Raw genomic sequence first — 12500 nt, forward strand, 5'->3', positions numbered from 1 at the left:
GAACTTCTGAAAATACACACACACACACACACACACACACACACACACACACACACACATAACTGAGGAGGAGGTGATGTTGTTCTCTTTGACTCTCTGGATGGAAACGCTGCTTTATTCACACGTCTTTATGCTTTTTTATTCCAGCTTTGCACAATAATGTAATTCATATATCTGGATGTTAACACAGCTATTGTCTACATTTCAGTCACACACAGAGAACACCGTCACGTATGAGAATGGCTTGAGCTTTATTAATGAATAATCATCTTAAATTCACTGAGCTTCATCAGGGATGTGTGCTGTAACCAGATTAATGGGGTTATTACTCGCTCTAAACACTTTATTACTAAAATCTTACATTCTACATGTCAGATAACCTCCAGCACTAATAAAACTCAAAGTGGGCCTGTTAAACTCCACATTCCCCCTGATCACTGAGTTCAGCTCATCTGCGGTCTCGTATTGTCAGATGTGTTGGAGAAACTCTGCAGGAGCCTGTTTAATGTCATTTAATGCAGTAACATCTGAAATAACCTCAACAGTACAGCCAATCCCCCACTTTATCAAGAGAAAGGGTAATAAACGGCACACATTACATCACTGATCATCTTATACTGGAATATGTCAACACTTGAAATGTAAACATACGCATTAACTCGAGCAGCTGTTTCCCCACGCTAGCTGTCTCTGTTTCCCTGATGCAGTGCTGTCGCTGTATTCAATATCTGCTCTTATAACTCTGCATGAGCACATCAGCTTCAGCTGCAGACAGAAATGCTCGTCTCTTTATTCAGATGTTGCCATGGTGGGTCATAATATCTGCACTCTATTGATAATGCCTTTATATAGTTTTATAGAGTTGAGCTGCGGTCACACTAGAGTTTGAGCTTGTGAAATTCTGTAGTACAGCCACTGTGAAACGGATTAATCCAGATGATTAGACATTAATAAAGCCAGCCATTGCTCCATGTCTTACATTTCTGTCCAGAGAGGTCATGTTCTGATCCTCGATTGGTCTCACACAATCATGTGATGCATTTCACAGGTCAGAGTTCACCAAGCTTGAACTATCCAACACAGTGAACAGCTAAAACATGTCGCACGAGCTTGTGTTTCAGGTCTGACGCATGTGCGTGCGTATGAATAGGGGAGTAAAGTCCAGTGTGAGCACAGCTGGAGTCCACTCAGACATGATTGACCCAACTCTGAAAGCCAAATCTCAGAGTTTTTAGTCTCTCGTCTCGGTGTTCAAGTTTAAACTCAGAGTTGGTTGAAGCTCCTTGCTGAAACAGGCCCCTGGTGGGTTTAATCAGGGCTAAAGCTGAACTGTGCAGAGCTGCAGCCCTCCAGGAGCAGAGCACACCTGAGCAGAAACACACTCAATCCTTCACACACTTCTCCAAGTTTATTTAAAAATCCTGCTGATTCTGAAGCAGACACACAGAAATAATAATAAGAGTTTAAAATACAGTCATGAGCAGAGCGTGGAGCTGATCTGAGAGCAGAGCGAGGCCAGGACGAGCTTTACCTACAATACACTACAGGAACAACAGATCTCAGAACATTTACACAGATCAGAAATAAAGACAGAGGCTAATATTGTTAATGTGGGATATAAATATTCAAACTTTACAAAATTTAATAAACCTTTCTGTTAAAACTACAGAGGAAGAGAAGCAAGAGTAAAGAGCATTAAAAGAAAAGACTGTCCTCAGAGCGCCTGTACAGAGTAAAACAGCAGACGAGCAGGTACTGAACTGGAAATGTGTGTGTGTGTGTGTGTGTGTGTGTGTGTGAATATCAAAGCCTAGAAAAGATCAGTGTCAGTGCTCCGCTGCACACACACACACACACACCCAGAGAAACAGCGCCCCCTGCTGCACACTCCACCACCTGCAGCTCATCACTGTAATGGCAGAAACCACCAGCGTGAAGGAGAGGAAGTACCACACACACACACACACACACACACACACACACACACACACACACACACACACACACACTCCTGTAATGCAGCATTGAAATAAACGAACATTACAGTAATGAGCATCTCAGAGTCTCCTCAAACTAACGTCGAAGGCCAAAATAAAACACAGGTGGAGTGTGTGACGATGTGGCGAGCCGGAGCTGCTGAACCACAGGAAGCCCTGACACTACACTGAGGAGCATCTGAGGCATTATTATAAAGGAACACGTCTGATGATGATCTGATTACAATCAGCTGCTGGTTCACTAGTCTAACCAACCCGTCTGCTGCTCTGAGAGAGGAGTGTTCATCACACACACACACACATACACACACACGCACACGCACACCAGCAGAAACCGTCAATACAAACAGCTGAATTACAGACAAACAGCAGACAGAGGAGTGCAGCGGAGAGTGTGTGTGTGTGTGTGTGTGTGTGTGTGTGTGAGTGAGTGAGAGGACATGTATGTACAGTGTGTGTGTGTTTAAAGTAGGCTCGCCAGGCTTGTTGTTGGTCCATTCTGAGCTTGAATCTGCACAGGAGGAGGCCCGTCCGTCCACTGAAACACACACAAACACACACACATGAACACACAGCAGACCTACAGTAAAGAATCAGCCAGTCACTGAATCTACAGAGTAATGGGCTGCTCACACACACGTTTTCCTCTCCAACACACTGCTTTTCTATTGTTGTTCCATATAAAAACACTCTTGATGGACGTGTGTAAGCGTCACCCTCGCATCTCCCATATTTGAACCGTCACACACACACACACACACACACACACACACACACACACACACACACACACACACACACACACACACACACACACACACACACACACACACACACACACACACACACACACACACACACACACACACGTGTGTTTTAGACCCTGTGTCAAGTTTAACACACAGCAGTGGACCAATCAGAAGAGCTCGGAGGCGGGGCTACTGTTGAGCTTCTGTGTATAGTAGAATGTCGTCATGCCGACTGGTTTATTTACTATATTGTTTTATCTGTTATATTTATTCAGTGTTATATGATGGTGGAGGAGGCCTCACTGTGGCTGAGTCCAGAATATCCTGAGTTCTATGATAATCGTATCGTTTCTCCATTTCTAATAGGTCTGTTATTAATGTTATTACATCACGTTCATATCGTGTCATGTGGACCACCCACTGCACCTCTTTAACCCCATTCCTGACACCATGTCAAGCATTTAGAAGCAACGGTGCATGTGTAATAAACACACATACAGACACCCCTGGCAAATTCTGACAAGTTTGTTTTCGACCGTAATGACCCAGACTTTTCCCAAACGACACCAAGACAATGAACAAGAGGCATCACTGATCAAACATTATACTTTAGTTTACACCTAAACAGAAACTCCAGTCAGAATTAGCCCGGGGGATTAATAGATTCAGCTTTGACTGTAGTATATATAGATACAGAGGGGAAATAAGTATTGAACACGTCACCGTTTCTCTCAGAAACACATTTCTAAAGGTGCAGGATTTCCGCAAATCACAGGGGTCACCCCATTGAGCTTGGAAAATACGTGTACATACAGAAGAATCACATCCCTGAGTATTGAACACATGAAGAAAGGGAGGACTAGTTCAGCAGTGAAAGCCCAGACAGCAGCTGAAATCTCTCAGTAGTTCTTCAGCACTCCTCTGCCCTTCCTCAGAGTAAATGAAGACCAGCTGCTTCAGTCCAACATCTACATCAGCAGGAGGATGAAGATCAGACCCTTTCAGCAGGACAATGACCCAAAACACAGCCGAGGAGACTCTCAGAGGCTTTCAGAGAAAGAAAATCAAGCTGTAGAATGGCCTAGCCAATCACCTGACCCGAATCCAATAGAGAATCCACAATAAAGCTCAGATTTGATAGATTGAACTGAACTTGAGCTCTGAACAGTGGACTGAATAAAGACTTCTGTGTTCAGCACACACTACAGTGGAGAAGAGCTGGAGACACACACACACTCAACTCAACTGAATTAAGCTATGCAGGAGGCTTCATTCTCCATCTGAGAGGCGTCTTTAAGCCCTCTCTGTCACTTCCTCCTCATTACACACAACTCCTGCTGCTGATTTTGTTTGGGTTTTTACTAAAATCCACTTCTGTTCCATGTCAGCAGCTCCTTCACAGATATCAATCCCAGGAAAAAACATGACCATGTGTTTAATACTCATTTCCCCTCTGTGTGTGTGTGTGTGTGTGTGTGTGCATACATTGATGAGGTTGTGCTCCGGTAGGCTGCAGGCTGCTATATGGTCCTGCAGGAGCTGCTGGGAGAAGTTCTGGTGCATCTGCGCAGCTTCATGAGCGTCCATCGAGTTCCCACAGGCCTTGTTCAGATCTGAAAACACACACACACACACACACACACACACACACACACACACGTCATGAGCTCCCGACAGGCACATATACACAATACATTTTACTGCAGTGTGTTAGCAACGATCACCATAGTCAATAAGCTTGACCTGAGAACTGGCACACACACACACACTAGAAGGACAACAGTCACACATGCTCAGACACACACACACACACACACACACACACACACACGTGTGAGATGTGGAGACCTTTCCATATCATGAGATCTGCTCATCACACACTTCCTGTGTGTGTTCAGGGTAACAGGAAATGTGTGTGTGAATGTATGTCATGTGTGTGTGTGTCCAGGTGTGCATGCACAAGTGTGTGTGCATGCATGTATGAAAGTGTGCATGAATGTTTGTTTGTGTGTGCTTGTGTACATAAATGTGTGTGTGAGAGTTTGTGTCTCGGAGAATGTGTGTGTGTGTGTGTGTGTGAGTGTGTGTGTACGCAGTTTGATTGTGAATGAATGGAGAATGATTGACAGGTGCAGCGGAGGGAAGCGCTGAACTGAACATGAGTTTAAGCAGGTGTATGTTCATTCTACCTTCATGGCTTATTTGGTTTATAAACTCAGAATTATAGCGCACGCATGATCAGATTTGGATCAGTACCAGCTGGCCAATACCCGATCCAGCAAAAATATGCGGTCTGGAACCCATATCTGATCCATCCTCTCTCCTGTTGATGACCCCTGACCTACTGTCTGCTGAATCTGAGTGTCTGCTCTGGAAGCTGTATTTTAATAAGCCGATATCTGCAGGCTGAATTCAGAACACACACCTGAAGCGTGAACATGCGTCTGTAAACATGTCAGATGTTCAATATTCAGATGAAGGAAATTAAACTCTAAACAGTTTATAATGACGTCTGAACATTCTGATTGATGTCAATAACTCACATCAACACTATTCAGGTTCAGGTTGTGTTGGCGTATTATTAGCTCCATAAGTGTGTAAGAGTGTGTGCATGAATGAGTGTGTGCAAGTGTATGTGTGTGTGTGTGTGTGTGTGTGTGTCTCACCCTTGAGCAGAGCTGATGACCACAGCTGCACTGACATGTCTGGGATCTTGCTGGCCAACTGCATCGCTGGAACCACCATGTTGTTGCTCTCCTGAACACAAACAAACATGAACACACACTGAACACACTCACTGCTGACCATCAGCAGCTCGAAGACACTCGTGTGTGTGTGTGTGTGTTTACCCTGTGGTTCCCCAGCACGTAGAAGATGTGTCCCAGCAGCACCAGAGAGCAGGCCGTCAGACGGTTCAGATCCTCCGCATTCGACATCTTCAGTGTCTCACGCAGAAAACGCCTGCGCACACACACACACACACAGATGAGACAACCAGCCATCAACATCACTGACTGCGCACACACACACACACCATCACTGAACACACACACACACACACACAGGAGGAGGAGGAGGACACTCACTTGGCTTCATTGTAGCGTCCCTGGAAGAAGGAGAGCAGGCCGCGGATGTAGAAAGCAGCAGCGCGCAGACAGTGGGAACTGCAGAGAACACACACACACACACACACACACACACACACACACACACACACACACACACACACACACACACACACACACACACACACACTGAACCCACTGCAGCACTTCATAAAGTCAGCGATGCAAACTTCATCAAACATGCGAGCAACCCACCATGTGTTCATGAGGTGTGTGATTTTCATGTGTGTGTGTGTGAGGAGTGTGTAATGGCCTGTTGAGTGGTACAGTACGGTACACTTTTATGGCCGTTTCCACTAACAAAAGGTACCTGAAAGCGAACTGTACCGCTCCACTTTTTGGGGGCCATTTGCAAAGGGCACCAGCACAACAATCAGCACCAGAAGGCGGAGCTAGACGCGCAGCTGAACGCTACTGGTTTATAGAGAAGCGTCACTAGCGCATACATAAGCAGGAGAATGAAAACACGCCATTTTAATACACAGCCGAGACATCTATAATAATATATACATATAATATAAGCCATGGTCGACCCGAGCTCAAACAGACCTTGTTGTCGTCTTGATGAACAGCCACAAAGCCCAGAAGAACAGCAGAATCTGCCCTGCGTCCTGTAGATGTTTACAGGGCGTCTAAAGCGCGAGCCGTTTCACGTTCTCCAGAGAGCTCGCTGCACGTCTACATCTGAAATAAGGAGCTTCTTGAGCTGATGATAATAACCTGCGCGAGATTACAGAATCGCTTCTGACATCCTTTCCAGGATTACATCGAGTCAAATTTAAGACCCTTTTAAGACCACTCTGAGTGAGCTTTTAGACGTATTCAGGGATAAACACTCAGGTGTTTGGTTGGACCAATGGAATGGGGAAAAACCAAATGCAGTTCTGTCTTAGTAGAGGTGTCCAAATGAACTGTGTCTTGAGTGCACCATGATGCTGATGGGCACAATTCAATATCGGTTCAGTAATCCTCATAACCGGTTATTACATACTGACGTCACTGATCTCCTATGCACGATGTCGCAGTGGAATACTATGGTGAAGGAGGTGAGGGCGAGTAAATAAAACGCTCCTATTTAAAAGGTAGATAACTCTGCACATTTCATCTGCTTGTGCGTCTGCTGGAAAGTCTTTCATTGACACTGAAGAAGGCAACAGCACACGAGCCGCTATATCACTACTAGAGAGAAATGCTGTACAAATCAAGCGGGCTAATAATGACTGTAGTTTATTCGCTCTAAATGCTCATTGTCATCGTCTGTGCATGTGTTGGAGATTTGTGTTACATTCAGAAAGAGTGTTTTCTTAGAGCAGGTCAAATTAAAGGTACAGTACAGATATCTGACTGCTGTATTAAAGGACACAACTGTATATAAATAATATATAAATATTCATATGTTTAAAGATTTTAATATAAAACAGTTCACTTGTGTTGAAGAAAAAATCTAATTCTGTGTGGAAAGAATCCTCAATGCACCGTGATGCACTGAGATATCGAATTGAACCGAATCGATGGCATGATAAGTCGTAACCAGTGTAGGTTCACACCTCTGATTCTCAAGCACATATTTTAATGTGTCTAAACAAGAAACATGATGTTTATTTATCTTTAAATAAGTTTAATATTGTTAAAAGTCTATTAACTATGAAGAAAACTGCACAAATAACATATATATACAGTACATTCGTCTGCTTTAGCTCCAAATGAATCGAGTATGACTCCTACTCAACCTAATGCAGTAGGTTTCCTGCCTATCCACAAACATGATGTCCACTCACTTTCTTCTGTAAATATACTGTGTGTAAATGGATATATTGCTGTTATCATCATGTGGAAGTGTTTGAGTTTGCTTTTCCTATATTATTTAGATAGGTTGATGATGATTAGATGGGTGTTGGCCTGATTGGGTCACTTTAGACTTTAAATTAAGACCGATTTAAACTGATTTAAGCGCTGCATCACAGTATTTCTCTCAACGTAAGACTTCTTAAGGCCTAAAATGTAGTTTTTGAAATAAGACTTTAAGACGTTTTAGGAGCCTGCGCACACCCTGCCTTTCAGAAACAGACAAACGCGAGAGTGACGCGCGAATAAACTAAGCAAATGACTGTCGCTAACAGAAGAACACACTGCCATGTTGAACTCTGATGATCAGCTTCTGGACTATTCTGAACTGGGACTGACAGAGTTCCTCTCTAACAGAGGCTCCATGTGCTGCTGAGGATCACACACACAGATGAGGGCTCTGCTCTGACTCTGGGCTATATTTCTGCTGTTTCTGAACCTGAATAAGCACTACATGTCTGCTGTGTGTCGTTTATCTGTAATTGATAACATATCGGGGACTGTGAGGGTCTGTGTGTGTTTATATATGTTCATTTATTTATGTTATATAATCTCAGACGTTACAGTAGACTGTTTCACACTGTCATTGATCTGCAGCTATAATCATGTTGATAGTAAGGGTTAGTGATGAACATTTAGACAGTATTGATGTGTGTAAAGCATCTGTGTTGTGTGAAGTGCTGCTCATATGATGTGTGAGTGACCCGTACAGCTTTACTGTAGACATTTCCTCCAGTGAGACTCACGGCCACTCAAACCTTCTGTCTCACAGCACGCAAGCCTGGTAAAGGTGACCCGTACCGTAGGCCAAAAGAGGTGTCTGTCTGTGTGTGTGTGTGTGTGTACATGAGGTCTGCATGTGTGAGGTTTGTGCATGTATGTGTGTATGAGCTGTGTGTGTGTGTGTGTGTGTGTGTGTGTGTGTGTGTGTGTGTTCTACCTGACGGGGAAGTTGTGGTCTGGGTTTATCCTCTCTAATAGACTGTACAGCTGCGCACACACACACACACACACACACACACACACACACACACACGTCATCGATTAAGATCACTATTGATGATGTTCATTATTATTATTGGTGCATCCGTGTTGCCATGGTGACTGACCTCTTGGTGTCTGTTGCCTTCTCTGATGTAAACACTGGCCAGATTAGTGACGATGAAGGTCCACAGCTCCTGATGCGTGGTGAGCTGCACGCACACACACACACACACACACACACACACACACACACACACACACACACACACACACACACACACACACACACACACACACACACACACACACACACACACACACACACACAGATGAGTGGCCGAGCGTAGCGCTGCAGAGTTTATGATAAGTGTGTGTGTTGATCTCTCACCCTCAGTGCCGTAGTGAACTGAGCCTCTGCGTTATCCATGCAGTTCACAGAGATACAGTACAAGCCCTGAAACACACACACACACACACACACACACGATCAGTATCTTCTCAAGCTTAAAGAGAAGCCAATAGAGTGTTGATGCTGTTGCTGTCAGATGTGTCTAACACAGAAGTGACCCTCGTCATGAACACACACTCTACAGTTGCGCGCACACGCGCACACACACACACACACACACGCTGTTCTTTCACAGTCACACATACTCCTTCTGTTAGTCATATTATTAGTGTTGTTATTTAATATAACCCAGCACTGTAGAGTCCAGCTCCTCTAAACACACGTCATGTTGATCATCATCACAGCAGACACACTCCTCACACTGCTTATTCAAAACAACAGCAGCAAGAAAATGTGTGTGAGTGACGCATGTGTGTGTTGGAGAAGTGTGTGTTGGAGATGTCTGCACTCACCAGCAGTGTGTGAAGCTGAGCCGCGTGATTGGAGAAGAGCCGAGGAGACTGCTGACACAGCTGACACACCTGAGAGATCTACACACACACACACACACACACACGCGCACACAAAAACACACACACACACACACACACAACATTTTAAAAAACATTTTTGTTCCGCTTTAAATGCTGACTACTGTACACACACGATGGAGAGAACCGAACACACACACACACCTCTTGCAGCGCCGTGGCCTTGTGTCCCGTCACCAGACGACACATGATGATGTGCTCCAGCAGAATCACTTGAAACGAGGACAGGATTGGGCTGCAGTCCAGCACTGAACACACACACACACACACACACACACACACACCAGAGCATTAGAACATCAGTCCACACATACACAGAGGATTAGTTCAGACACACACTCATGACAGCATCAGTCTACATGCACACATATGAACACACACACATTAGAGTATACCAGACACACATAAACATTAGTCCATACACACACACACACACACACACACACACACACACACACACACACACACACACCAGTCCACACGTAAACACACAGCAGAGCATTGGAACATCAGCTCAGACTAGGGTTGTCCGGACACTATAATTTAGTCCAGGACACTACACCAGCTGAAGTACCGCGGTACTGTAGTAATTGATCACTCAAGTCTATGAAATAGAGTAAACGGTCTCCAACACTACAGGTTGTGTGTTATAATACCTACATGTAACTCATAAGGGCCTCATCAGTGAGATCCTGGTGTTAGTACAGATACTCTGTCTTGTACTGTGATTATTTGTTGTTATTGCAGTAATAAAGGACTCACTGGCCACACCATATTCAACTCGATTCAGTTCATCAGTATTCCTCCAGCTCCTCTACAGTGTAGATGTGTCAGCTGAACACAGAGTTCTAGTGAACTGAAGTTAGGGTTATATGATCTGTCAAGACTGCAGAAATCTACTACGACCCGTCTGAATCGACGCTTCTGTTTTCAACTGGGCTAATCTCACTGACCGCAGGATCAAGTCAAACACATCTAGACAGAAAGTGAGGAAAGAGAAGAGTCCGTGAAGAATCAGCCTGAAGAGAAAGAGAAGCGATTGTGCATGTGTGCTGCGAGACCTCAGGATCTACCGGGCCCACAGGAGACAAGCACATGCGATGGTTTAACAAGCTCGCGGGCTCTCCTTTCATCACATCTAGGTTCAGCTGTATCACCACACACGCTCGGCTGTTTGTGGGATAGATTGACCATCATGCTGATCAGTCCATTCACTCACTGATGCTCCATCTCTCATTATAGTCAACAGCAGATCACAGGCTACTAGACCATTTCAACGTGCGGATGTCATTGGCCCATCAACACTTCCTGCTTGTTGTCAAACTACTTCAGATCTGTAACAGGAGGCGATTCAATCAATACCATGGTGTTATAACAGCTACTGTAACATTATTGATCAATATGTGGAAGGTTTTGGACTCTCAGAAGCTTTGGCAATGTTAAACAGGAAATACGTCAGGATTATTGTTTTTGTTTGCATCTCTAAAACGGTTTAACATCTCAGTGCTTTGGGCCAGAGCTTATTTTACTTATTTAATAGCTCATTAATCAATAACTCAGCTGAAGCGCTCAAATGCAGGTATATGAAACACACGCTGACTTTAACATATAGCAGACTATAGGGCCGATCACACTGAACGGGCTTTTTAAAGGTTTACTAACAGCCGCGAGTGTTTTGTGCGCTGTTATGCGCCCTGCACGCCTCATATTTTAACCGCCTGCTGCGCCTCGTGTTTGCCCTTGCACACCGTGCTCATGCACTTGAATAAAAGTCAAGTCTGAGCAGACAAAGCGCAGTACGTCAGTCTTTTTCATTCTCCAATTAAAGGAGAGCAGAGCGGGGTTTCCCTTCAGGTGTCTGCAGTGTTTGTGTTATAGAGACTTTTGAAGATGGAGGAGACACATGTGGCTGCTGTTTTGAGTTATGCAGAGCTGTATGACTTCACTAATCTTGAATATCACAATATTATTACATATTAAAATGATATTCATCTCAACAGCAACACTCTGATCCAGCCATTGCCTAGCATCATAAATAGCGCACCACACTTCTTGCAGAAAGAGCAGAGCGGTGCGCCTCGTGTTTCTGTATCGTAAATGCCTGTTCAGTGTGATCAGCCCCTAATGCGGTCGTGTAACACATTATCCAATAAAGTTTCTCAGTTCCCTTGATTCAGAGGAATAGATGCTTTATATAGTGGAGATCTGTCCTGCTGGTGCATGTATTCAACAATAAAGCTTCACTGCAGGCGGGTCTCTTTCTCTACAATATAACCTGTTTAACACACTTATATCTGACAGACTGACTCAAACAGACAGACCCTCAGAGTAAATCAAGCGCCGCAGGGGCAGACACAGAGCTTCAGTTCTTAAAGCAGACGGGTTTAGTCATGTGAAATGAGTGTAAAATACGCTGCTCTTTTGTTTTTGGTCCTGCATTTAACAGTAAGACATTACTCCACATTCTGAACATTTCACTTCTGTTTAACAGGATGTGTTTGGGCTGAAAACATCAGCTTTAGGATGCACAAAATACAGTAGAATTAAGATACAGATGATACCAAACCAATCTCATCACAAGAGGAGAGGATTCAACCAAATGTGAAGTGAAGATGACTGTTTTCTTTGTGTTTCTGTGGATATTTCCCTATTTCTGAATCTAAAGTCATTATAAAGGTCACGTCAGTGAGCTGTTCTTTATAAGACTGTTGCTGTTGCTGGAGCTAAACCATATAGACAGGAACAGAAATGAGCTGATTCAGATGAAGAAGCAGATAACCTGCAATACCATAAAAGACAGCGACTCTACAGTTTTGCAGCCTGAATGCAGACTGTTCAAATAAAATAGTGCTCTACTGATT

General features: G+C 44.1%; 1 protein-coding gene across 3 annotated transcripts in view; it reads right to left on the reverse strand.

Annotated features, from left to right (window-relative positions):
• The window catches only part of mau2 (MAU2 sister chromatid cohesion factor), a 54376-nt gene that overhangs the window by 38326 nt on the left and 3550 nt on the right, over positions 1–12500 (reverse strand). For 2 of the 3 annotated variants that reach the window (XM_056446884.1, XM_056446872.1), the window contains exons 10-19: positions 9784–9887; positions 9562–9639; positions 9089–9154; positions 8826–8909; positions 8657–8706; positions 5833–5910; positions 5596–5707; positions 5413–5503; positions 4232–4359; positions 1390–2535 (exon numbers count right to left, since the gene is read on the reverse strand). In XM_056446884.1, coding sequence (XP_056302859.1) covers positions 2461–2535; positions 4232–4359; positions 5413–5503; positions 5596–5707; positions 5833–5910; positions 8657–8706; positions 8826–8909; positions 9089–9154; positions 9562–9639; positions 9784–9887 — 866 coding nt within the window. In that variant the 3' untranslated portion in view covers positions 1390–2460. Of the gene's footprint in view, positions 1–1389; positions 2536–4231; positions 4360–5412; positions 5504–5595; positions 5708–5832; positions 5911–8656; positions 8707–8825; positions 8910–9088; positions 9155–9561; positions 9640–9783; positions 9888–12500 lie in introns of those variants that run through there. The other variant, XR_008835648.1, reaches the window with a different exon arrangement.

This window comes from Danio aesculapii, chromosome 2 (assembly GCF_903798145.1).
Source record: "Danio aesculapii chromosome 2, fDanAes4.1, whole genome shotgun sequence".
Taxonomy (NCBI): Eukaryota; Metazoa; Chordata; class Actinopteri; order Cypriniformes; family Danionidae; genus Danio; species Danio aesculapii.